We start from the raw sequence: 27893 nt of genomic DNA on the forward strand, positions 1-27893 counted from the left end.
AAAAGTGCCAGGTTGCTGATATACCATTAAAATGGAAACCTGTGTTCCTTCTGTGTGTTCAATTGTCCACTTTTAGACTGACCTTTCCAGAAGAGGGTTTGCCACTGCCTTTGCCTTCCTCTGAGGCTGAGAGAGCATGACTTGTCCATGGTCACACCAATGACTTAGGCCTGTTACAGACTGCCAAAATAAAGCTGCTTGGGGTCTCTTTGGAGGTATGCTGTTTAAATGATGCATGCGTCCTAAGAATCCGGAAGCTGCACCAAAGCTGCCTTCCAGTGCTTAGGAATGGAGTGTGGCTTTGGCGCGACCTCCGGACTCTTAGGACCCATGCGTCATTTAAATAGCATACCTCCAAAGAGACCCCAAGCAGCTTTATTTTGGCAGTCTGCAACAGGATAAGATAAATGAAAGCACATGTGATAAGTTAAGAGATGCTGCACTGCTCCAACCACTTTAAGTGATGCGCTCAACTGAGGAGGTTATTTTATGGCCTACAGGTTCCAAGCTCCTCCAGCCAGCCTTGAAACACACAAAAGTACACCCTACAATTACATGGAGACGGTCCAAGTTTAATCCCTGTCATTTCCAGACATGGCAGGAGAGCACTTGCAACACTGAGAAACCATGACTACAGGGTCTTACAGATGGAAAGGATCACAAGAGCCATCTCCTGCCTTGCAGGAAAACATCGCAGCACTCTTGAAAGATGCCCATTCAACCTCTTTTTAGAGACTTCCAAAGAAAAGAGTCCGTCATTTTCCAAGGCAATCTATTCTGTTGCCAAACACTTCTAAAGTTTAGGGAGAATCTCTTTTCTTGCCATCTGAATCTACCCATTTGTGTTATAGCCTCTGGAGCAGCAGAAGACAAGTTGGCTCCATATTCTACATTCTCCACCTGCGTTTCCTAACCAAAGCATTTCCCATGTTCCTGGTGTAGCCCTCGGCTGAGAAACCGTTGGCAAACTATGGCCTGTTACAGACTGCCAAAATAAAGCTGCTTCGGGTCTCTTTGGAGGTATGCTATTTAAATGATGCATGGGTCCTAAGAATCCGGAGGCTGCACCAATGCTGCCCTCCGGTGCTTAGGAATGGAGTGTGGCTTTGGCGCGACCTCCGGACTCTTAGGACCCATGCGCCATTTAAATAGCATACCTCCAAAGAGACCCGAAGCAGCTTTATTTTGGCAGTCTGGAACAGGCCTATAGCTCCTGCAATCCCTTATCACTGGCTATAGTGGGATGTTACAAGGCATCTGGAAGATTAAAATTTCTTTGTGGTCTATGCCTCACACAACTGGGTTATTACACCTGTGCAGAGCGCCAAGTAGCTCAAAGAACCAGTTATGGGTAAGCAACCGGTCCCTACCCAAGGGTGACTATCATATGGTGTTGTTTTGATTTCAACTCCCAGCATCCCTGGCTAGTGTTGCCAAAGGTGTGAGTTTCAGATCATCGTGATCTGAAGGGGAACTATTCCCACCTCTGTGGGAAGACCATTGGGCCACATGGATCAATGGGTTCTGAACAGCAAGTTAGCTCTCCAGAATCTGCACAGGAAACACAGTTTAGTGGCACGTAGAAATTTGCTTTGGTTTCACGCAGGAATACACCTTAATTTCACACACCTGGTAGATTTGTGGTAACCCACGCTGACGCTAGACAGGGCGTTGCCGAAGTATGGTGTTGGAATGCATGTCCCATCAGCCCCAGCCAATACTGAGGCTTATGGGACTTTCAGTTTACATTCTGGAGGGCCACGTTTGCTGACCGCTGCACCAGAAAGGCTACACAGCCGGCCAAGAGCAAAAGAACACCCTTCACCTTTTGGAATTCCACATCTGAAGTTCTCTCTCGGACCGACCCACAATGAAGAACCAAACCAGACGCTGTTCTTAAATGTGTCAGTTTCCTTTTTAATGTCTTTGAAAAATAAAAAGGTTTGTTTTTGAGCAACTGCAGTTAGGAAGGGAACGCCTTTTGGTTTTTTGCACTCCATGAAGTGTCAGCATATTGACAGGTAAGACTCATGCGCGGGGGAAAAAAAGGAGGGGGTGAGAAGGGAAAAGAAAGAAACAAGACATTTGCCTTTTCAGAACAGGAGTGGAGTCCGTGTACGAACGCAACTAGTGGAGCAAACCAGTTTAATCCAAGGCACCTCTCCCCGCTTCCACCCTGCCCTCTCTTCCTAGATCTCCGCCAACATGGAATACAACAGATACGTCAACCTGTTTTAGGTTCGGTTTGCTTGCTTTTTTACAAGACGGTTTTACGGTCATTTTGTACAATGTTCTAGCCATGACTTTGGATTGCGCACAGACATAAGATGTTCTGTTGCTGTTCAGAAAGAGAGCCTGGATCTTCCCTGGTTATTTGACAGCCAAGAATAGAGGAAAAAATGAAAGAGCAATGACCATGCGTTCCTTCCCACCAACACCAAGGTATATAAGCGCAGATGGATGCCAACATCCTCATGATCCAAGCTCAGGAGTCGAGTTACTAACTGAGCTGGTAAGTGTTTCTTACTGCTCCTTTTTTCTTCATGTGGGGTGGAATAGGGAGACTGCCATCCACAGTCCAAGTTCAATTCCTACATCCCTTAACCGCAAAAGCAACCAGGGAATTTGCTGAAGCCATCACAGTACCTAAAGGATGACCCTGGCCTCTCCACTCCACCCCAAAAAAGAAGAAAAGCAACTTAACATTATTGTAACCAAACTTGAAATCTATAGCTTGCACACTAAGGACGCTACAGAGAGGGTTCTCCAGCTTTGGGAGCGGGATGTTTCCGCATCAGCTTCTGAAGATTCATCTAAGCATCGGGAAGGGAGGGGGGGAAATATAAATGATTTTTCTGCCTTTAGAGATAGTGGTTTTCAGTAAAGACAGACAGACCGAACACAGCTACAGCGACACCAAGCCACTGGGTTTGGACAGGGACTTCCCCACACAACGAAAGAAAGCGAGTCACAATAAGGCAACGCTGACTCGAAAGAGGGGTGTGAAAAGAAGCCAGATCACAAAGGCCCAGCAAACGCTCCCTAAACTCAAGAGGCAAGGCGGTTTCTATCTTGGAACTGCTTGGGGGGGGGGGGGTTGGTGGGGGGCCAAGGACCTATGCAGGGCTGGACCTACAGCCGTGTTGGAAACACATGTCAAAGGAAATACGTAATTCTAGTTCGTAACTAACATTACCGGCTTTGCTTTCGTTTCCCCCCCCAGTTTGTACTGGGATGGAGAATCGGGGCCGAGACGACATCCAGAGTCGACGCCAATCGCCTCTCCTTTAAGGTGACTTTTTGCAGGAGCATAAATGGGGTCCATTAGAGAGGAAGGCTAGAAAGAGTAAGAAAAACTTTGGGCAACTCAAAATCAAATTCTACCCCTCCCACCCACCAAGTACATATATTTTTAATTCTAGCTTCCTTCAATTCAACTTGACGATAAAGAATTTCTTCGGTGGCGTTAAAGGTTCTCTTTTATTTATCCATTTATTACCGTGATTATTTCTTCTTCCCACTTAAAGGCCATGAATGAAGCGTTTTACAGGTCTCCCAGTGCAAAAAAATAAACCCAGAAATTAACAAAATAATCATAATAGAGCAAGTACCCAATACAAATAAAAAAAGGGAAGAGGGATAGAAGAATTCGCTGCCTTTCTTCTCCCAGGCAACCCAAAAAAAAAATTATGAATAGAATTTTAGGTGGTGTTTTTCTTTGTACTGCAACATATACACATTTAATATAGTATACAGTCCATGCAGCGGCACAGCCATGGCAATGGGAGCCCAGGCCCCCACCTTCAGTGCACTACAGTCCGTTCCTCATCCGCCGTGTCCCCCCACCATTGCCTGCCTCCTAGCCTGACTTGAAGAGGAGAATTGCGACCTGGCCCAAGTAGAAATAGATGAAATGCTTTGTCTCGTGCGTTACGTAGCTGCCAAAATTCCTGCCCACGATGCAGTGCCAAGTGGGGTTGTATTTCTTGTCGAATTCCTGAAAAACAGACCAAAGAGAAAAGCAGGACGTTATTCATAGAATCATTGAGTTGGAAGAGACCGCAAGGGCCATCCAGTCCAACCCCATTCTGCCATGCAGGAAATCTAAATCAAAGCATCCCCATTGACAGATGGCCATCCAGCCTCTGCTTAAAGACCTCCAAAGGAGGAGACTCCACTGCACTCCGAGGGAGTTTGTTCCACTGTTGAACCATCTCTCACTGTCGGGAAGTTCCTCCTAATGTTGAGGTGGAATCTCTTTTCCTGGAGCTTGCATCCATTGTTCCGTCTTCTAGTCTCTGGAGCAGCAGAAAACAAGCTTGCTCCCTCCTCAATATGACATCCTTTCAAATATTTAAACAGGGCTATCCTATCACCTCTCAACCTTCTCTGCTCCAGGCTAAACATCCCCAGCTCCCTGAGGCATTTCTCATGGACATGGTTTCCAGACCCTTCACCATTTTGGTCTCCCTCCTTTGGACACATCATATCACCTCTCAACCTTCTCTGCTCCAGGCTAAACATCCCCAGCTCCCTGAGGCATTCCTCATGGACATGGTTTCCAGACCCTTCACCATTTTGGTCTCCCTCCTTTGGACACATCATATCACCTCTCAACCTTCTCTGCTCCAGGCTAAACATCCCCAGCTCCCTGAGGCATTCCTCATGGACATGGTTTCCAGACCCTTCACCATTTTGGTCTCCCTCCTTTGGACACATCATATCACCTCTCAACCTTCTCTGCTCCAGGCTAAACATCCCCAGCTCCCTGAGGCATTCCTCATGGACATGGTTTCCAGACCCTTCACCATTTTGGTCTCCCTCCTTTGGACACATCATATCACCTCTCAACCTTCTCTGCTCCAGGCTAAACATCCCCAGCTCCCTGAGGCATTCCTCATGGACATGGTTTCCAGACCCTTCACCATTTTGGTCTCCCTCCTTTGGACACATCATATCACCTCTCAACCTTCTCTGCTCCAGGCTAAACATCCCCAGCTCCCTGAGGCATTCCTCATGGACATGGTTTCCAGACCCTTCACCATTTTGGTCTCCCTCCTTTGGACACATCATATCACCTCTTAACCTTCTCTGCTCCAGGCTAAACATATCCAGTTCCCTAAGTCTTTCCTCATAGGGCATGGTATTGTTAACAGCCATCAACAACCAGGACAGAGGACTTCACAGAATGCCAAGTTATGTTTTGGAACTACAACACCCAGAATCCCCAAACCAGCACATCCATGGGACATGCCGGCCGGGAAATTCTGTCGACTGTAATCCAAGAAAATAAACTTTCCGTAAAGGTTGCATCTTCCTTATCCAGAATTCCAAAATACAACCTTGCCCTCCTTATCCATGCATTTTATCCATGGATTCAAGCATCCAGGGCTTGAAAATATTCAAAGAAAGTATAAATTCCAAATAGGAAACCTTGATTTTCCGTTTTATATAAGGGACACCATTTTGCTATGCCATTATATTTAATGAGACTTGAGCCTCCGCGGATTTTGTTATCCTTGGGGGATCCTGGAACCAAACTGCAGCAGATAACAAGGGCCCACTGTACTGTATATACTCAAGTGTAAGTCTAGAAATTTTAGGCCTGTTACAGACTGCCAATATAAAGCTGCTTGGGGTCTCTTTGGAGGTACACTGTTTAAATGATGCATGCACCCTAAGAATCCGGAAGCTGCACCAAAGCTGCCCTCCAGTGCTTAGGAATGGAGTGTGGCTTTGGCGCGACCTCCAGACTCTTAGGACCCATGCATCATTTAAATAGCATATCTCCAAAGAGACCCCAAGCAGCTTTATTTTGGCAGTCTGTAACCGGCCTTAGTCATGAAATAAACCCAAAAAACTATGTCAACTTATCCATGGATCACTGTAAATACTGTACCTTTACCATGACATAACATGGGTTATATCAAAATAATTTTCACTCCCAAACCTATCCTCATAAATGAATTCTGTGTTTAGACATCTCCAAGGTATCTATTATGCACACACAGTAGGTAATTCTAAGATCCAGAAACAACCCAAAACCCTTCCGGTCCCAAGGATTTTGAATAAGAGAGACTCGTCCTGTACAAATATCTGCTACAGGACATAAGAGATAGGGCAAACAAGAAGGAAAAGGATGCACTGATTTCATGTACTTCAAGGCTTCATTACAGCATGCTATAAAAAGACAGCTATTCCTAGCTCTGTCTAAAAATCCATTTCTCAAGTTTGGCCTCCGCAGAATGCAGGAGCAGAGCATGAATACAATGTCTTTTTCCTCTCTGGCCCTAAGCACATGGTATACAGCCTCTGAACATGGAGGTCTCATAAAGTCTTCATTCACCTGCTGCCTTTATATCCCACCTTTCCTCCAATATCCCCAAGGCAATGTACTTGGCTCCCTTCCTCCCAACAACAACCCCGAGAGGTAGGTAGTTCAGGCTGGCAATAATAGTCCTGGCTATATCTTGGCTATAATGGTCACTATAATAGCCAACTGCCACCAACAGACCTAGCTAACCCTCTGGGAGTTTCTTTTACTTATTTCAAAGCTTTCTGAAACCAAATCCATCACATCATGTGGCAGTGAGTTTAGTAAATCAACATAAGTCTTGCAAGGCTTTATCAGTCCTGAGTCCCACCTCTTTAAATTCAAATAGTATGAGCATGTAGTAACAGTGAGAAACCTCTCTATCTGAAGGCTGATGTGGAGCGGCGATTCCCAAACGTTGGTCACCCAGATGTTTTGGTTCCACTTTTCTCTTGTGGCCAGGTGATATTGTTACTCCTGTAAGGATTAATTCTTGGAGAACAGGCTTATTATGACAAAATGGGGTGAGGGAGCTGCAACCTTACATAACCGATTGGGCTACAACTCCCACAACCCTTCACCACTGGCTAAGGCTCATGAGAGCTGCAGTGACATGACATTTGGAAGGCCCCATGCATCTTCTCCCAGCACTCAGGACACTCCTCACCACACAATGTCTCCCTGCCTAGTTAAAGCAGGATCCAAGAAATCCGTTTACTTAAAAGGTGGGGATCATGCAGTCCTCCAAATGTTGTTGACTGCAGCTCCCAGCATGCCACACCACTGGCTATATGGGGCTACTAGGACTTGCAGCCCCACGACATCCGGAGGGACACACAATTCCCACCCTTGCATTCAACTGAAGCTGATGTGCAGACGCAGCTCTGCAACCTCCCAAATGCAAAAACATGCAGATGGGGAAGAAGATGGAAGACAGGGCAGGAGGCGCCAGGGAGGTCCCCAACCCATCCGTTTGCTTCCCTTGAGCATCCTCATGAGTAATCGTCTGCCCTTTCAGTTTTATTCCTGTAAACAAGAGACTTAAAAGGAAAATAAAAGCAGGTCAGCCGGCACATTGGGCTGTTGATGCATCATCATGAGAGGCACTGATGAAGCCGTGCATGATCTTACTCTTAAAGCAGGGCAAATGAGCAATCAGATGGGCAGAATCCCCAAGGGCTAAAAATGGCAAGAGAGCTAGCTACTGGAACAAGGATAAAGATGTTGAAGAACTGCAGCACCTATCATCCTTGACTACTACCGGTCATGCTGGCTGGGAGAGGTGGGAGTTAGCTGCAGAAATTCTGACCCCAGAACCGAGGGATCTATTACCAGGCAGCGCAGTGCACCTTAGACACATAACCTTAAGGTAACTGCATATAATACTTGTAATAATTTTGTGCATGAAACAAAAGTTTGGGTACGTTGAACCATCAGAAAGCAAAAGTCACTGTCTCAGCCACCTTGGGGGTGGGGGGGATGGGGTTTGGAGTAGTGTATATACTTGACTATTAGTCAACCTCATGTATAAGTCGAGGATAGGTTTGGGAGCCAAAATGATAGATTTCGATATAACCCATGTTATATCATGGTAAAGGTACAGTACTTACATCGATCCAAGCTGAGGCAGCTCTGCAAGCTCCTAATGATATCCGAAGGGCTCACTGCCCAACAGCAGAGGTAGAAGGAGGAGGCAGAACATTTTGGGATGGTTCCCCACCCCTCCTATGATGGATAAACTCTTTGTACTTTAACCTCCATTCTTTTAAATTCAGATGTATTTTAAAAAAGGAAAGAAATACAGCTGAAGGAGTTAGGCATACAAGCTACTGTCATTCAGAATTTGAATTTTGTGCAACAAACCTCTGGTGCAACAGGCTTTTCTGAGATCCAGGGTGTAGAAATAATGCAGTTCGACACCACTTTCATTGCCTGGGATTTGTAGTTTTGTCAGGCACCAGCACTCTTGGGCAGAGAAGTCTACAGACCAGGATTCCACGTGGTGTCGAACTGCGTTATTTCTACAGTTCCGACGCACCTCCTTGTTTTGGGAATAAGCCATCTGTCGCAGGGCAAAGAAGAAATTCTCAAAGTCTACGGTAGGAAATCTGTGGCCCTCCCAATGTGGGAATTCCCCAGCACTGGCTACCCTAGTTAGGACTAATGGGAGTTGCAGTGGATTTGAACACTCATACTATTCACGAATAGGGAAGTGTAGCATGACAGCCAGTGTTGGTGCAGCAGTTAATGCTTGGCAAATCCAATACGACATCTTGCCAAAAGCCCACACCCCCAAAATCTTGAAAGCAAGCACTGAATCAATAATACAAGGAGCAAACCCTACCCCAAGGTTCCTTCAGAGCATGTGTGTGCATATGTTGGGAAAGGAACACAACTACAAATGAGGTGATCCCTTGGTCTGATCCAGCAAGGTTTTTCCTACCCTCCCCATCTCCCTACACTTCCCACAGCCACCCCAATACCTTTTTGATATATGCTGCAATGTCCTTCTCTATGTTGTACTTTTCCATGGCCTGCGTGGCACAGTCGACAGCATCCTGCTGCATATCTTCAGACATGTCCGCATTTTTGATCACAGCCTTCCTGTCAGACATGGTGGACCTGGAGAAAAGAGAGAAAGAGAAAGGGAAAAGTCAAGGGACAGAGTAACCAGTCGCTCCAAAGCTTCTTCCCAAAATGCCTGCTTACGGCCATGGTTGCGTCTCAAACTGGGTAGTCTGAAGTCAGCCACCAAGACATTCACCATCCTTGTGTCTCCTGGCTGGGACTAATGTCAGCCACAGTTCAAAACATCTGGAGAACAGTAGGTCGGGGAAGGCTCTTCCAGATGTTCTAAAAAGGAGATGGGCAGAGTGCTGTCCTCCAGATGTTGTGGGACTCACAATTCCCATCAGCCCCCACCATCACAGCCAAAGGTGAGGAATCTGAAGGGCTGGACTTGGCTCACCTCCATTCAACTTGACCTAGGGCCATTACCTACCTATTAAACAGCTCATGCAATTATTATGGCTGAGCAAGTATGGCTCAGTGGTTCGTGATGGACCAGGACTTGGGGAGAAACAGGCTAAAGAACCCAGTGAACTATGAAACTCACTGGGTGACCTTCAGCCAGACGCTTTTTTCCTGCAGCTGACCGACGTCACTGAGCTCTTGTGGCAAGAGATAAAGTGGAGCCATCTATACGGCTGGGGCTCTGCCAGCAGGATAAAAACGTTAAGTAATAAAGAGAGGCCGAGCCACTCTCAAGCCAGCGCAAATCAATTGTATTTCATTTCTTTTGCTACCCTCTTATTCGAGGGAGTTAAGTCCCAGAAAGCCCAAGACTGATTATTTGCAAAAGCACAAAGGCGGTTTCCTAAATGTGTCACAAACCATCTTATCCCAGTTACCAGATGAAATCTGATACTGGATCAAGTTACTGGATGAAAACTGCAGAGTCATTTGGAAATATCGTGGGGTCCCTCCACATTCGCTGGACCTGGGGGCACAGGACCCCCGTGGACATAAAAAAGTGCACAAACATCCCCCTCATCTCTTCTTATCCCCAGCAGGTGATCATTCCAACGCTGCAACTACATCCCTGACCTTCAGACATATTCCACATTTAAGTCTTGATAGAAAAACAAGAGTTGATCATGGGTATGTTTCTGCCTGTACCACCCATTAGTCAAGAGTTGCACAGGCTGAACCTATGGCCTGTTACAGACTGCCAAAATAAAGCTGCTTCGGGTCTCTTTGGAGGTATGCTATTTAAATGATGCATGGGTCCTAAGACTCCGGAGGTCGCGCCAAAGCCACACTCCATTCCTAAGCACCGGAGTGCAGCTTTGGTGCAGCTTCTGGATTCTTAGGACTCATGCATCATTTAAACAGCATACCTCCAAAGAGACCCAGAGCAGCTTTATTTTGGTAGTCTGTAACAGGCCTATGAGTGCCAGGCACCACAAACTCCATTCTCCTTACAGATGGATGCTCCATAGCACTTATCTCCTCCCTCCACCTACACTCTCATTTTTGTGCTCTTTGATCTATCAAGAGAGTGGAAAATTGTTTTTGGAGTACAAACTCCACAATGCTCCAGCCAGCATGGCAAGGGGACTCAAGGAGTTGCAACTTCCACATGTAGGACCACTCCTTAGCTTTGTATGACAGCAAGGTCCAACCTTCATCCCACAATACAAGAAATTTACCTCCCCCCCCCCTCTCTATTGCCAGCCAATATGCAACTGGGTAACCAGCCAAGGAAAAGAGGCTAACTCACAAGCCCAGCATTTCTGGACTTGCGATCAATGTGCCCTTAATGCTGGATGAAAATCTCACACGGTCATTTGAAAATACATCGGTCCCTCCACATTTGCCGGGGCTGCAGGACCCCTGTGAAAATGGAAAAACCACAAATAAAACCACTGGGTGTTTTTCGTATCTGAGAGAACATCTCTCTGGGAACATCTAGGTTCTCCAGTGCAACTCTATGGTCAACACCAGCCAGAGGTTGACCACAGAATTAAACTAGAGGACCTACAAAAGCCTAGATAAGTCTTTTCTCTAGTAATATCTAGGTCCTCCAGCATGACTCTATGGCCTGTTACAGACTGCCAAAATAAAGCTGCTTGGGGTCTCTTTGGAGGTATGCTATTTAAATGGCGCATGGGTCCTAAGAGTCCGGAGGTTGCGCCAAAGCTGCTTCGGGTCTCTTTGGAGGTATGCTATTTAAATGGCGCATGGGTCCTAAGAGTCCGGAGGTCGCACCAAAGCCACACTCCATTCCTAAGCGCTGGAGTGCAGCTTTGGTGCAGCTTCCGGATTCTTAGGACCCATGCGTCATTTAAATAGCATATCTCCAAAGAGACCCGAAGCAGCTTTATTTTGGCAGTCTGTAACAGGCCTATGGTCAACTTTCAGCTGAGCCATGCTGGAAGACCTAGCGATTACTAGACAAAACGTATCAATTAAATCAGTGAATGATCAAATCAGCAAAGGTCAAAGCTGCAAATATGGAAGGCCAACTGTATAAGAAACAGGATAGAGGAGTGGTTTGCATTCAGACTCTGGAGATCTGGGCTCTACTCCATGACAGACCATGCAACTTTGGGCCATTCCACATTCTCTTGGACAAACCAACCTCCTAGGTCACTGTGAGGATACATTAGGGAAAAGGACAGCATGCGCACTGGAGAAGAGGTGCAATATAAGCCTAACAAATAAATCAACACTTCTGAGGCCAAACACATGAACTCAAAACAACCTCAACCTTCCCTCAAGCTCTAAATGCCAGCAGCACACTTCTCCCCTCTCTCCATTTTATTCAAATCCATCAAGTCATACAAATGCTGGGGATTCAATTATTCATTAACTGCCTTTCTTGAAGTAAGCAGTGAGTAATTTGAGCAATTTTCTTCCTGCTTGAAAGAAAAGTCTTCAAAAACCACAGCTTGCAAAGACTATTTGCAATTTATTCTGCCCAAAGATTATACATGGCTGTTTTGAGGAGAAAACAGCATTTCCTATGTTCTACGCACTTCAACCACATGCAGTTTTTGCACAGAATACATCTCCAATAATTAAAGATCTGTGCAGAATGCCTTTTCCTCTGCGTATCACACTGTTTTCTACAGAGAGCACCCATGTGCAAATCTTATGCAGTCTAAGTCCTGAACTGCAAAGATACTCATCAGTCCAAGGTTCTTCCCATTGCTGTCTCTCAACCCTTTTCAAATAGCCTTTCTGTCCCTCACCATCGCTTGCAAAAAATATTGCTTGATTTGACCTGGATGGAAGCAAAGGTCTGTTACAGACTGCCAAAATAAAGCTGCTTCGGGTCTCTTTGGAGGTATGCTATTTAAATGATGCATGGGTCCTAAGAGTCCGGAGGTCGCGCCAAAGCCACACTCCATTCCTAAGCACTGGAGGGCAGCTTTTGGTGCAGCTTCCGGATTCTTAGGATGCATGCATCATTTAAATAGCATATCTCCAAAGAGACCCCAAGCAGCTTTATTTTGGCAGTCTGTAACAGGCCAAAGTAAAGTCCAAGACAAGGACACCAAGGTAGGGCCTAAAGTTATGAGTATGAGCATGCCCAAATGCTACCTTAGTGTGAGCCAACCAACTTCCAGTCCATGCATGCGTTTGGCTGTGCCAGGCTATAACGAAACTTATAGCAAAGATCCTTTCAGCCTGGCATAGAACTAGGTCCAACCTATGTCAGTGGCAGAATCAAGTTGCAAGGGTGGCTCTTTGCATTCCTGGCTGCAACATAAACTGAAAACTGCATCATGGAAATAGGGAGATGTAGAGAATTTCCCTAAATATAGGGGCCTGTTACAGACAGGCCAAAATAAAGCTGCTTCGAGTCACTTTGGAGATATGGTATTTCAATGATGCATGCGTCCTAAGAGTCCAAAAGCCGCACCAAAGCTGCACTCCAGTCCTTAGAACTGGCGCATGGCTTTGGTGCGGCTTTTGGCCTCTTAGGATGCATGCATAATTGAAATACCATACCTCCAAAGTGACTCGAAGCAGCTTTATTTTGGCCTGTCTGTAACAGGCCAGGGAGAAACAGCAGACCAAAGAGGAGAGCAAAACTCTGTTGACTGTAAGAATCATCCAAACAGTGTGCCAGTGGGTGAGGATTCTGGAAGCTCACGTCCAAAAAGTAACTTGCCCAAACTGGCGCAGCACAGTGGCACAAGGATGGGATGCGTTTCTCTTGGTAAAAGATGCCCCACTCCAAACTGGAAGCTGAAGCTCAGCAATTCAAGGGTGCTCCTGCGTTCTGGTTTCCACCAGACCTTGCTTTAAATATTTTATGGTGTGTGTCATTGTTAATGTTGATCACACTTGCTTTTAAAAACTGTCAGCACATTGTCTTGGTGATTTAAAAGAGAGGGCACCAGATTGGGGAGAATGCCCAGATGTGGCCCACAGAGGTTTCCCATCCAGCCCACAAGCATCTGCTCTTGTTATTTCCCATCAGTGACTGGAGACTATTTAAAGGCTATAGGAAGCAGTTGCCTGGAACTGACTCCTGTTCTGAACCGCGGAGAATCTGCTGCACTGGAACGCATTCCTCAATAGGCAAGCTTGCAAAGAGATAGCCATGTTAATCTAGTATAGCATAAAAGGACCCGGAACAATGGATGCAAGCTACAGGAAAAGAGATTCCACCTGAACATTAGGAGGAACTTCCTGACAGTAAGGGCTGTTCGGCAGTGGAATGCACTTCCTCGGAAGGTGATAAGAGTCTCCTTCCTTGGAGGTCTTTAAACAGAGGCTGGATGGCCATCTGTCAGGGATGCTTTGAATTGGATTTCCTGCATGGCAGAATGGGGTTGGACTGGATGGCCCTTGCGGTCTCTTCCAACTCTACGATTCTATGATTCTATGAAAAGAAAGCGGAGGGAGCAAAAAAGATCTGGGCATAGAAGAGGAAAAGGGTGTTGCCATCCTGATGCCTGGAGCTGTCTGACAAAAGAAGAGTTGGGATTCCGATTCCTCAACTAATCAATCCATGTTCAAGTCATATTGAGGATGGAGCATGCTTGTTTTCTGCTGCTCTAGAGAATAAGACCAGAACAATGGATGGAAGCTACAGAAAAAGAGATTCCACCTCAACATTAGGAGGCACTTCTGACAGTAAGGGCTGTTCGACAGTGGAATGCACTTCCTCAGAAGGTGATAGAGTCTCCTTCCTTGGAGGTCTTTAAGCAGAGGCTGGATGGACATCTGTCGGGGATGCTTTGATTTGGATTTCCTGCATGGCAGAATGGGGTTGGACTGGATGGCCCTTGCGGTCTCTTCCAACTCTAAGATTCTATGATTCTATGATTCTATGAAAACAAAAATCAGGAGAAAGAATATACAGTGAGCCCTTGATATCTTCTGGGCTTTGATTCCAGGACTGCCCCTGTGGATACCAAAAACCATGGATGCTCAATTCCCATTATATACAGTGGCATAGTAAAGTGGTGTCCTTTATATATAAAACAGGAAAATAAAGGTTTGCTTTTTGAAATTTACGTATTTCTGCAATATTTTCAAGCTGTGGACTGCTGAATCCGTTCCAATTCCCAGAACTCCGAGGGTGCATCTGCATTGTGGAAATAATGCCATTTTGACACCGCTTTAAGTGCTGTAGCTCCATCCTATAGCACCCTGGGATTTGGCCCGTTCCAGACAGCCAAAATAAAGCTGCTTCGAGTCACAGTGGAGGTATGGTGTTTCAATGATCCATGCGTCCTAAGAGTCCAGAAGTCGCACCAAAGCCATGCTCCAGCCCTAAGGACTGGAACGTGGCTTTGGTGTGGTTTCTGGACTCTTAGGACACATGCACCATTGAAACACCATCTTAGGACACATGCATCATTGAAACACCATACCTCCACTGTGACTCGAAGCAGCTTCATTTTGGCTGTCTGGAACAGGCCATAGTTTTGCAAGATCTTTCTTTCACCTTCTCTGGCTAAGAGCGCCGGTGCCTCCCAAAACGACAAATCCCAGGAATCTGTATGACGGAGTCATGGCAGTCAAAGTGGTGTCAAACTACATTATTTCTTCGAGGTAGATGCACCCCGAGTGCCTCTCTACACTACAGAATTAAACTGGTTTAATCCTTAATCCCACTCTACTGGCTTCCAAATACCTTTGTGCCTTCTAATAGGCTCACCAAGCTACAAATCCCAGGACTTGGCCGCTGAAGTGGTATGAAACTGCTGTTTTTGTGAGGTGTGGACACACTCCAAGGGCAAATAGCTGAAACGGATGTATTCTTTTTTCCTTTACATCGGCCTGTTACAGACTGCCAAAATAAAGCTGCTTGGGGTCTCTTTGGAGGCATGCTATTTAAATGATGCATGGGTCCTAAGAGTCCGGAGGTTGTGCCAAAGCCACACTCGATTCCTAAGCACTGGAGTGCAGCTTTGGTGCAGCTTCCGGATTCTTCGGATGCATGCATCATTTAAACAGCATACATCCAAAGAGACCCCAAGCAGCTTTATTTTGGCAGTCTGTAACAGGCCATGATTTCTTTCTCCTGCAATTGAAGTAGCAACTGTGTGGCCCTGCGGATGTTTGTAGGTCTGTCACTTCCGCCAGCCTTAGCCCATGGTTGGGGATGATGGAAGGTGCAGTTAAACAACTATATGGATGGAACAAATCCCCTTCCTCCATCCCATGGGGTATTCCAGGCTGCAAATGGTTCAAGGCAGAGGGACGTCTCTCATTTTCCTAGGAGCCCAACGATCACACTAATAGCACCAAATAAATAAAACGAAATTGGGCTTAAAAACCCAGCTCCTACATTCAAAGGCCCAACGCCAGCATTTAGGTGCAGGATTTCACCCACAGCTGCCAAATCTGCAATTCCAAAGGGCCTTCCATGCCCACACTCCCTTGCAAAACCACCACCTACTGAAATAACTTCATCACACACACGTTTGTTCATAAATGGCAGTTTCTGAGCATGAATAGCCACTTGCCCACCCACATCTGTGGACAGAGACGTCCTTCTACCCGGCTCCCTGAATGACAAACGCAGCAGGGCTACGAAAAGAATGCGATCCATAGATGGAGCTGCTGCAAAGAGGCTGGGAGGTCATGCTCCCCAGGTTTAAAAACACAGTTTTTAAAACAGCGCAGCCACATGCCAGTTAAGTGGCGTGAGCTTTCCGAACAATGAAACGGGTAAATCTTCTGAAAGGTTTTCCAATGCTCTAAATAATGTGATTCGGTTTGGAATGTTTGGTTTTAAACATCGTATTCAAACAAAAACGGAGGGGTAAAAACTAGTCAAATACAACTAGGTGGATGTTAGATTTCCCAGAAGGATTGTTGTTGTTGTGTGCCTTAAGTCATTTCTGACTTATGGTGACCCTAAGGCTTATGGTGCCCTATCATGGGGTTTTCTTGGCAAGATTTGTTCAGAGGAGGTTTGCCATTGCATTCCTCAAATAGTATGTGACTTGGTCAAAGTCACACAATGTTTCATGGCTGAGCTGGCAATCAAACCCTGGTCTCCAGAGTCATAGTCCAACACTCAAACCACTATGCCACACTGGCTATGTTTTTTCAGAGTGTGTTACGCTGCCCAGGATTTGAGGGAATTGAAGCCATGACTTGTAAAATCAGGTTACAGTGCGCCCGAGTCATACGTGGGCGCGCCATACGCGGCCTTGAGCATACGCGCTCAAGCCGCGGCGTGCGCGCGGGGCAAAAGGGCCGGCGTGCCCCATTCAATTGAATGGGCGCGCGCACCCGTTGCGCCCCGCGTGCACCCGCGCCACCGCACACGAGCCCCATTGTTTCCAATGGGGCTCGAGCATAGGCGGAATTCGCCTTACGCGGAGGGATCTCGAACGGATCTCCCGCGTAAGGCGAGGACGCACTGTACTAGTCCACATGATCAACAGGCATCCTGCCACAACCAATTAACGCAAACCATTTGTGGCACAGTCACACATGGATCACAACGGCTCAGGAGGAAACACTTCTAGGTGGCATAAACAAGAGATCTCTCAGAACGGGAGTAAAGAGATTAAACTGGTTTCACTATGCAGCACTGGGGCTACAAAACAATACCCTCATAGAGCCTTTTGGAAAGCAATGCCTATTTAGAACGGCATTAAATAAAATTTGGTTTCACACTGAATTTGCAAGGAAGACTGAAGCACTGAAGATTACTTGGCAGATACAGCGCGCCTGCGCCGCCGCGCACGAGCCCCATTGTTTCCAATGGGGCTCGAGCATAGGCGGAATTCGCCTTACGCGGAGGGATCTGGAACGGATCCCCCGCGTAAGGCGAGGACGGACTGTATTTCACACAGGCTTCCCCAACTTGGGGCTTGCTAGATCAACTGGACTATGACTTCCATCAACCCTACATGGACTATAACTTCCATCATCCCCTGACAATACAGCCAGGCTCCGTCCTACAAAATTAATAAGAGCCGCAACGTTCAAGGAAGGGGTGGTTAAATGTGGCAAATAGGTATTCAAGAAAAGAATGGGTCTATGCCTGCTGGCGTTGCCTGACTTCCAAATCCTATCAACTCTAGCCAGAGCTTAGAATAAGTTACTTCTAGGAGAATAAAACTCCCAGAGTCCTCCCAGCCAACAGCGCATCCCATTATGGAGGGCTACTGGTGGGTATAGTTCAAAAATGTATGTGTATAAGGGCTTCTTCTGAGGAGCAGAGTTGAGAGGAGCTTGTGGCCTGGCAATCCAAAGCTATCCGAAGACCAGTGAGTAGAGGATCCCTTTTTCTCTGCTGCTTAGCCAGCAACTCTTGCCATCACCCCACCTGCTAAGGACATAAACACAATCTGCAAATCCTCTTTCTCCCTTGCATATGACACCTTGTTCCGAAGAAACGTCAACCATGGGAGGTATTTTTGCATTTCCAGAAACTCCCCCTCAACCCCCCCCCAAAAAAAAAACAGTTATGCAAAAAGCAACAACATTCCCAAGCGAAAGTATTGCTTTTGTGTGTAACTAACCCAAATGTGGCGAGCAAGTAATTCTTTACCTTTATAACGCAAAAGGTAACTGAAAAACGCACATATGCTCTTGCATGTTTGGGAATGCTTTGCCGTTGCACGTAAATACGAATCAAGCCACAATTCAATGCCATCCCCTTAGCGCTGAGGGGCAACCAAACCACCTTGCCCTACAGACCAAACAACCCACCATAGATATATAAACTTTGGGGGAGGAATTCAAATATTTAGTCGTGCTAGTCTATAGAATCAGTATGTAGAGAGATCTTGCAGCACCTTTGAGACTCGTTGAAAGAAAGAAATTGGCAGCATGAGCTTTCCTAGACTGAAGTCTACTTCCTCAGATGCATTGCACACTGTAACACATGCCCTTTCCCTGGCAGGGTCCCAGAAAGGAACTGAAGGACTTGCTCTGTGACAGCAATCGAAGACTGCCATCCAAGAGGAGGGAAGGAACCAGTTATATAATAGCCCCAGCCAAGGTTACAATGATCCTTCACTTTCCATCTGCAATTCAAGACTGACCCTATGCGCTCCTCAATGTAAAAACAGAATCCTAATATTAGCACCCTGAATGCACCAGACCCTGTCTGATCTTGGAAGCAATGCAAGGGCCAGTTACAGACTGCCAAAATAAAGCTGCATCGGGTCTCTTTGGAGACATGCTATTTAAATGATGCATGGGTCCTAAGAATCCAGAAGCTGCACCAAAAGCTGCACTCCAGTGCTTAGGAATGGAGTGTGGCTTTGGCGCGAGCGTCCTAAGAATCCAGAAGCTGCACCAAAGCTGCACTCCAGTGCTTAGGAATGGAGTGTGGCTTTGGCGCGAGCGTCCTAAGAATCCAGAAGCTGCACCAAAGCTGCACTCCAGTGCTTAGGAATGGAGTGTGGCTTTGGCGCGAGCGTCCTAAGAATCCAGAAGCTGCACCAAAGCTGCACTCCAGTGCTTAGGAATGGAGTGTGGCTTTGGCGCGAGCGTCCTAAGAATCCAGAAGCTGCACCAAAGCTGCACTCCAGTGCTTAGGAATGGAGTGTGGCTTTGGCGCGAGCACCCTAAGAATCCAGAAGCTGCACCAAAGCTGCCCTCCAGCGCTTAGGAATGGAGTGTGGCTTTGGCGCGAGCATCCTAAGAATCCAGAAGCTGCACCAAAGCTGCACTCCAGTGCTTAGGAATGGAGTGTGGCTTTGGCGCGACCTCCGGACTCTTAGGACCCATGCATCATTTAAATAGCATGTCTCCAAAGAGACCCGAAGCAGCTTTATTTTGGCAGTCTGGAACAGGCCAAGGTCAGCCCCAGTTAGTTCTTGGATGGAAGACCGCCAACGAATCCCGGGTGCTGTAGGCTACGTTTCAGAGGAAGCAACTGGCAAAACTACTTCCAAGGATTCCTTCCCTAAGAAAGCCTTGTGAAATCCATGGGGTCGCCATGAGTTGGTAGGCAACTTGATGGCACATAGACACACACACAACCAGCATTTACAGCAAGGGCTTCCACACAAGCTTGCCTCATAACCACTCTGCAGCAAAATCCTTGGACACACTCCATAAATTGCTACAGGATGAGAATCCTTTATCTGGAGTCCAAAATCCAAATTTGTCCTCAGGGGTGGCTGAGGGAGGGACACCTTTGCTTTCTGATGGCACTTTGTTTCATGCACAAAAGTATTAAAAACATTACATATAAAATCATCTTCAGGTTATGTGCATATGATGCATATGAAACATAAATGAACTTCATGTTTAGACTTGGGCCCCATCTCCAAATCTCTTCTTATGTACATGCACATATTCCAAAATCTGAAAAAACCCAAAACACTTCTGGTCCCAAGCATTTCGGATAAGGGAGACTCAAGTTCTGCTTTGGTCAGGCCCCACCTAGAATATTGTGTCCAGTTCTGGGCGCCACAATTCAAAAAGGACATTGAGAAACTGGAGCCATGTGTCCAAAGGAGGGCGACAAAAATGGTGAAGGGTCTGGAAACCATGAAGACCTATGAGGAACGACTTAGGGAGCTGGGGATGTTTAGCCTGGAGAAAAGAAGGTTAAGAGGTGATATGATAGCCCTGTTTAAATATTTGAAGGGATGTCATATTGAGGAGGGAGCAAGCTTGTTTTCTGCTGCTCCAGAGAACAGGACCCGGAACAATGGATGCAAGCTAGAGGAAAAGAGATTCCACCTGAACATTAGGAGGAACTTCCTGACAGTAAGGGCTGTTCGACAGTGGAATGCACTCCCTCGGAGGGTGATAGAGTCTCCTTCCTTGGAGGTCTTTAAACAGAGGCTGGATGGCCATCTGTCAGGGATGCTTTGATTTGGATTTCCTGCATGGCAGGGGGTTGGACTGGATGGCCCTTGCGGTCTCTTCCAACTCTACGATTCTATGATTCTAAGTTACAGTGGTCCCGTTATTTGCTGGGGTTTGGGGTGAAGGACCCCTCCCCAACCATGGATGTGGAAAAACAAATTAAAAACACTATTCTTTTTACCTCTCTAGGAATCTCCAGATCCTCCAGTGCAACTCTGTGGTCAACATCTGCCAAAAGTTGATCACGCAATCATGCTGGAGGACCTACAAATGCCTAGAGAGAAGTGTTTCCTCTATGAACGTCTAGGTTCTCCAGCGCAACTCTATGGTCAACATCCGGCAGAGTTGCGCTAGAGGACCTAGAGGTTCCTAGAGAGAGAATGTATCAGAGCCACAAATAATCAAATCCGCCAAAGTCAAAGCCACAACGTGGAGGGACAACGGTATATTCTTTTAGCAATCTTATCCCCCACCCTTCATTTTTAGACCAGAGGGGTAAAAGAACTGGTCTTGCATCAGAAAAACCAGGCCCTTCAAGTTCTTCCTCCACCACCAATTTGATGGATGGTTGTGGATGGCTTTGGTCATGGTTGTGGATGCCTCAAGTTCCTCCTGCTCCCATTTTGCAGGTGGGGCCAACAGAGGAACATGGTGACTTCAAAGGCCTTCTCCTCCAAGTTAGCAATACTACCTACGGATCCAATATCCTCCCACTCTCTAGCATCAAAAAGAAACAGAATTTCCAATAAGCAGATAAAAGCCAGTTTACCTCCCACTGGTTGGGAATGCCTCAGCGATGGAGAAATCTTCTCTCCATCTTAATGAGGTCCCTATGGTCATCCTCTTTTCTTCTACAACACTGAAATTTTGCTTCCTATATCTTAGGCCTGTTACAGACTGCCAAAATAAAGCTGCTTCAGGTCTCTTTGGAGGTATGCTATTTAAATGAAGCATGCATCCTAAGAATCCGGAAGCTGCACCAAAGCTGCACTCCAGCGCTTAGGAATGGAGTGTGGCTTTGGCGCAATCTCCGGACTCTTAGGACCCATGCATCATTTAAATAGCATACCTCCAAAGAGACCCAAAGCAGCTTTATTTTGGCAGTCTGTAACAGGCCTTAGGAAATGGCTTTACACAACAATGCATTAGCCCTGTGATTCCCCAACTTTGGTCCTCCAGATGTTTTGGACTTCATCTCTCAGAATTCTTCTCTGATGGCCAAGCTGGCTGGGGTTCCTAGGAGCTGAAGACCAAAACACCTGGAGGATCAGAGTTTGGGAATCACTGCCTTAGCCCATCCAGTTGTGTACTGCCTGCACTGACAGGCAGCCACCATCCAGGGCTTTTAGACAACCTGAAGATGCCAAGGATTGAACCTCAGACCTACCACTATACAAAGCACACCTTCCACCAGTTAACAGCTAAACTGGGCTCTGGGAATCAGCTGCAAAGCAGAGGTATTCCAACTCAAACGCCAGCAGGTGACAATGGGCCAACTTCAAGCCTATCTAAGGCCTGTTACAGACTGCCAAAATAAAGCTGCTTGGGGTCTCTTTGGAGGTATGCTATTTAAATGATGCATGGGTCCTAAGAGTCCGGAGGTTGTGCCAAAGCCACACTTCATTCCTAAGCACTGGAGAGCAGCTTTGGTGCAGCTTTCGGATTCTTAGGATGCATGCATCATTTAAACAGCATGCCTCCAAAGAGATCCGAAGCAGCTTTATTTTGGCAGTCTGTAACAGGCTTTCATTCCTAAGCACTGGAGTGCGGCTTTGGTGCAGCTTTCGGATTCTTAGGATGCATGCATCATTTAAACAGCATGCCTCCAAAGAGATCCGAAGCAGCTTTATTTTGGCAGTCTGTAACAGGCCTAAGTGTTTTCTGGTGTGCAACCAGGTCTTAAGGGCTTTTGTAATTAGTTAATACAAAACCAAGAGCTGGCAGACATGTACGATAATATGAATGCTTTGTCCTGGCACGTCATGGCAGGACTCTCTGGACCAGTTTCTGAGATTCCCCATGTGGAACATCATGAGATCAATGCATATCCCAGCACGGTAAGAAGAGCTAAAGGTGTATCTACACTGTAGAAATAATGCAGGTTGACATCACTTTACGGAATCCTGGGATTTGGAGTTTTGTGCGGCATCAGCACTCTTTGGCAGAGAAGGCTAAAAACCTTGTTAAACCCCAACTCCCAGGAGTCATTAGGATGGAGCCATGGCAATTAAAGTGATATCAAGCTGCATTATTTCTAACTGTGTAGATGTACCCTAGATTGGTTGGCATCCCCCCACCCACCCAGTAACAGCGCCTCAACTGAGTAACTCCCTGCCAAGTTGGATGTCTATATCCTTAACATGTTTCCAGGAGGCTGCCCAATAGTCAGGCTTGACTATGATCATCACAATTATTGGCCTGTTACAGACTGCCAAAATAAAGCTGCTTCGGGTCTCTTTGGAGGCATGCTGTTTAAATGATGCATGGGTCCTAAGAGTCCGGAAGCTGCACCAAAGCTGCCCTCTAGTGTTTAGGAATGGAGTGTGGCTTTGGCGCAACCTCTGGACTCTTCGGACCCATGCATCATTTAAATAGCACACCTCCAAAGAGACCCGAAGCAGCTTTATTTTGGCAGTCTGTAACAGGCCATTATTACTAATAATAGTACATAGAGAGCTCTTGTAGCACCTCTGACACTAACCAAAAGAAAGACGTTGGCAACATGAGCGTTTGTAGGCTTCAGTCTACTTCCTCAGATGCTAGATCTTTGAATTCTATTATTAGCATTATTAGGATTTATATTCCACCTTTCTCCCAAAGATGGGTCTCGAGGCAGCTCCCAGTAAACAAAAGAACGCAATGAAAACACAAAACAAGATTAGATAGCCTGCGGCAGAGTTATATATGGCTTTTTAGGTCATGCCCAGCACTTCAAATTGTGACTGGCGACTGAACAGTAGCCAGCAAAGCTGCCCTGATATGCGAGGCATGCACTCCTCCGTAATAATAATCCGCACATCATCTAAAGTCTGGCTGCACCATTTTAGAGCCACTAAAGTTTCCAAGCTCTTTTCATAGGCAAGCATCCCCGAATCGTTCATCCAAAAGGGATGCAACTTTCTAAGGCCTGTTAAAGACTGCCAAAATAAAGCTGCTTGGGGTCTCTTTGGAGGTATGCTGTTTAAATGATGCATGGGTCCTAAGAGTCCGGAGTTCGCACCAAAGCCACACTCCATTCCTAAGCACTGGAGTGCAGCTTTGGTGCAGCTTCCAGATTCTTAGGACCCATGCATCATTTAAATAGCATACCTCCAAAGAGACCCAAAGCAGCTTTATTTTGGCAGTCTGTAACAGGCCTAAGAAATGTTCATTTCTGTTCCGCTTTTCAACATCGTGATTTTGCTGTATACCTCTCTCTGGGAACCCTGCTGAGAGGAATAAGGAATTGAGAGTATCTTAAAGAAATGATAGGATCTAATGGAGAGCCAGGGCGGTGTAGTGGTTTGAGCATTAGACTAGGGACTCTGGAGACCAGGGTTTGAATGCTGGCTCCACCATGAAACCCACTGAGCGACCCTGGGAAAGTCACACTCTCTCAGCATCAGAGGAAGACAAAGGCAAACCCACTCTGAACAAGCCATGCCAAGAAAGCCCTATGATGTTGCCACGAGTCGGAAGCAACTTGAAGGCACACAACAACAACAACAACAAACAAGGTCTAAAATAAAGGCTTGGAAAATAAGCAGGGTTACCCTGGTTAGTACTTGGATAGGACACCAGTGTTACAGGCTAGAATTCAGAGGAAGGAACTGGCAAGCCAGGTATTCATCCCCTAAGAAAACCCTAAGAGGTTGCTATAAGCTGACAGGCGACTTGAAGGCACATGCACCCACACAAGCAAGGGAGGGTATTATGCCAGGCCTGTTCATAAGGTTTTCCCTGCTGTTAAGAGACTAGGCTGTTCCTTAGCCAGGTTACCCTGACCCACATTGCCACATGGGTGCGCACTCCTGATGCGTGCACACACATCATGTGAGAGGTACCAGACAATCCTTGAGCGGGATAGTAAGGCCCATGGGAAGTAACACCTAGATCTGGCCCAGATGGGGTCACTTCACAACAACACATGTGAGGTCTTACACACACTCATGGGGGAGGCAAACCTTTCTACTACCTTGCAGAAAACACTCTTCTACGGTTGCACTCTTCTATGGCTGCCAGAGGTTTCAGTGGCGATCAATGCACAGCCTACAATGAGAAACCTGAGTTTGGGGGCACACAAGGCAGGTGTTGCAGCCTGAGATGTGTGTGTGTAGGTGCACATACATACATGTATACATACACACACGGGAGCTAGCATGGTTTGAACATTGGACTACGTTTCTGGAGACCAGGGTTTGAATCCAACCTTGGCACGGAACCCCTCTAGGTGACCTTGGGCAAGTCACACTCTCTCAGCCTCAAGAGGACGACAATGGCAAACCTCCTCTGAAGAAACATGCCAAGAAAATCCCACAAAAGGGTCGCTGTAAGTTGGAAATGACTTGAAAGCACACAAGACACACACCCCTCTGAGAGTTTGCAGGGGCAGTTTTAGGGAGGCCCTACACAGGAATCACCCGACACCCCCCCCCAGCATCCCTTCCCTTCCTCCCGCACTACGCCTTTTCTTGGATCCTGCCCAGGAACGACGCCCCCTACAGGCCTGAAGAGTGGCCACAACCTTCCTGGCCTTGCCTGTGCCCAACCTTCGCCACTAGCTCATCTCTCTCCCAGCCTTTCACACCTACTCTAGAAGGATCCATGCGCTTCCCACATCTCGACTGGCAAGGATAGCAAGCCAGCCTCCAGATGATACTGGGAACAACTGGGAAGGAAAGGAGGAAGGCAGATGCTGCCCCACAGGACCTGATCCACCCTCTGCAACACTGAAAAGCAATAGGGGGTAGGAGAGAAGACAGCCTATGTTCCAGTTTACCCCACCCTTTTCTCCCCGCAAGGGACTCTTGGCCGGTCCCCGATAAATGTGTCTCTGCAACGGTGGTGGGCGTTACAAGGAAAAATGAGCCCATTCTTCCTTCCTGAGAGTCAAGGGAAAGCCTCCCAAGGCATCCAAAGCTCCCCTCTGGAGATGTCAGGCTTGACCTTGTGCCTATCAGGTTGGGGGGCAGGAAAGAGAGGAGAGAAAAGCAGAGTTATTTTGCCACATTTCAAGGAGATCTGGATTATTGGTGTGGGGGGGACACAGATCCAAGCATCCCCTGCATTCCAGAAAGGGCAAACTGAAGCCATCGGCTGCCATTCCACTGCCCCCCCCCCCGAAATTACTGCAGAGATAAACCAAAAAGCCCAAGAAGGCAGGCAGAGAAGGGATCAAAATCTCCCTGCTCCCCCAGAAGAGACAAAATGGAGGGGTGGCAGGTCCCAGAACAAGCCCCCCTCCAATGCCTTGAAGGCACACAACACACACCTCCCTCTGAGAGTTTGCGGGGGCAGTTTTAGGGCAAGTTTTAAGGGTGAAGGGCCAATGGATGCAGTCCCACTGAGCACAGGGATCAACCATAGGTGTGTGCATTTCTGGAAGCACCAATATCATATTATATAATGGCAGTCTCCCTAACAACAGTGGCCTCCATCCGTCAGGTAGCCCCATATGACATTATATAATGGAAGTATAGCCAATAGTGGTACAGACCCATCCCTCAGGAAGAGGCAGAGGAAGTTGGTTGTAGCGGTTAGTTTTGTACCTTAGACACACGTAGAATCGTAGAGTTGGAAGAGACCCCAAGGGCCATCCAGCAATGTTGCAATGCTTGTACACGATATGTTTTGTGGGATTGGAGTTATTTTTAGATGAAGACCCAAAGGAGAGCCCAGACCCAAGGTAGTGTATCCAGAGATGCCCCTGATGCCCTCCCTCCAAGTCCTCCTTGGCAAAGGCAAGGTGAAATATCACCCCCCCCCCCAAAAAAAAAGAGAGAAGGCAGGCAAGGCAGAAACAGGGCAGATCCTGGTTTCTCCTCCATCTTTGGGATACCAAGGCCCTCCTCCACTGGCCACCCCCAAGAAACGTGAGCCCTTTCAAACGCCTGTGCCAAGGCAAGGAGACCCAAGGCAATTAAATGCAACCCAATACAATGCAATTAGATGCAACCCAATGCAATGCAAGCCAAGGCAATGCAAGCCAATTGGACCCAATGGAATGCAATGCAATGCAAGGAAGTGCAACCCACTGCAGTTGAAGGCAAGGCAAGTAACTGGAACCCAATGGAATATTAGTCAGTGCACTTGAAGTCAATGCAATGCAAGGAAGTGGAACTCAATGCAATACAAGGCAATGGAATCCAATGCAATGTAATAAAAGTAAATGGAACCCAATGAAATACAAGGCAAGGCAGGGCAACCCAATGTAATGCAAAGCCAGCAACTGCAACACAATGAAATACAAGGTAAGGCGCCCCAATGGAAGAGAAGCAATGTAATGCAAGTCAGTGGAACCCAATGCAATGGAAGTCAATGCAATGCCAGTAAGTGCAACCCAATGAAATACAACTCAAGCCAGGGCAAGGCAACTCAATGCAATGAATGTCAATGCAATGCAATGCCAGTGAGTGGAACCCAATGGAATACAAGGGAAGGGAACCCAATGCAATGGAAGTCAATGCAACGCATTGCTAGTAAGTGGAACTCAATGAAATGCAAGGCAAGGCAAGGCAAACCAATGCAATGGAAGTCAATGCAGTGCAAGGCAATACCAGTAAATGGAACCCAATGAAATACAAGGCAAGGCAAGGCAATGCAATGGAAGTCAATGCAGTGCAAGGCAATACCAGTAAATGGAACCCAATGAAATACAAGGCAAGGCAAGGCAATGCAATAGAAGTCAATGCAGTGCAAGGCAATACCAGTAGTGTAAATGGAACCCAATGAAATACAAGGCAAGGCAAACCAATGCAATAGAAGTCAATGCAGTGCAAGGCAATACCAGTAAATGGAACCCAATGAAATACAAGGGAACCCAATGCAATGGAAGGCAATGCAAGGCAAGGGAGTGGAGCCCAATGAAATACAAGGCAAGGCAAGGGAGTGGAATCCAAAGCAATGGAAGTCAACGCAATGCAATGGGAAGCCAGTCAGGGCAACCCAATGAAATGCAAGGCAACCCAATGCAATGGGAAGCCAGCCAATGCTCCCCTGCTGGGGTCTTGCCCTCCTCACCTTCACAGTGCCAGGCAGAAGCCCCCAGTCTCTTTTGGGCAAGGCAAAGGGGAGCAGATGGGAGTCCTTCTCCTCTTCTTCCTCCGCCTTTCCCAGGCGGGCTCCCTGGCTGCAAAGCAAGCAGAGGCTCCCTTCTTCTTCTTGCTGCTGCTGCTGCTCCTTGTGGCTTCCCTCCTTCTCTCTCCCTCCAGCAGAAATAGGGGCCCCTCCCCTTGCAGCAGCAGCAGCACTAGCATCAGTCCCCCCCCGCGCCGCTCTCTGATTGGCTGCCTCCGTCCCTCGGCCGCCTTCTCCCGCAGCTCTTCTCCCCTGCATCCTGTTTCCTCCCAGAATGCCAAGCGCAGATTGCAGAGCCTTTGCCTGGCTTTCTTAAAGGGGTGGGGCTCCCAGGGAGGGATAGGGGGGCATCCCTGGCCCCAAGCCTTTCTTTTTAATGTTCGTTTTCTTTGCAAATAAAGCCAAAAATTAAAAAGAGATGGGATTGGTTTTCCCCTGCTGCTGCTGCTGCTGCTGCTGCTGAAAAGGTTCCCTTGCATTGCATTGG

At 47.0% G+C, this 27893-nt stretch overlaps 1 protein-coding gene across 2 annotated transcripts; it reads right to left on the bottom strand.

Annotated features, from left to right (window-relative positions):
- Positions 1–1893: 1893 nt before the first annotated feature.
- Positions 1894–27549, bottom strand: DYNLL2 (dynein light chain LC8-type 2). 2 transcript variants are annotated; one of them, XM_089494055.1, is made up of 3 exons: positions 27350–27549; positions 8797–8935; positions 1894–3997 (listed from the first exon to the last, which is right to left on the bottom strand). In XM_089494055.1, exons 2-3 carry the CDS (start codon positions 8926–8928, stop codon positions 3860–3862), a joined length of 270 nt encoding a protein of 89 aa, XP_089350181.1. In that variant the 5' UTR covers positions 8929–8935; positions 27350–27549; the 3' UTR covers positions 1894–3859. The 2 variants fall into 2 exon arrangements, with proteins under 2 accessions (XP_089350181.1, XP_089350180.1); XM_089494054.1 differs by lacking the exon at positions 27350–27549 and adding an exon at positions 25115–25208.
- Between the last annotated feature and the right edge of the window lie 344 nt (positions 27550–27893).

Source organism: Sceloporus occidentalis, unplaced genomic scaffold (assembly GCF_023333645.1).
Source record: "Sceloporus occidentalis isolate IW3139 unplaced genomic scaffold, rSceOcc1.0.p SCAF_69, whole genome shotgun sequence".
Classification (NCBI taxonomy): Eukaryota; Metazoa; Chordata; class Lepidosauria; order Squamata; family Phrynosomatidae; genus Sceloporus; species Sceloporus occidentalis.

What these genes read in the sequence shown, in the direction of transcription:
- DYNLL2 (XM_089494054.1), bottom strand. Translation starts at nt 25,203, where the DNA reads ATGGGCTCATTTTTCCTTGTAACGCCCACCACCGTTGCAGAGACACAT. An exon ending in TCCCTTGCGGGGAGAAAAGG is followed by an intron (nt 8,936 to 25,114) that starts GTGGGGTAAACT and finishes TCTTTTCTCCAG; the next exon opens with GTCCACCATGTCTGACAGGA. An exon ending in TTGCAGCATATATCAAAAAG is followed by an intron (nt 3,998 to 8,796) that starts GTATTGGGGTGG and finishes TCTGTTTTTCAG; the next exon opens with GAATTCGACAAGAAATACAA.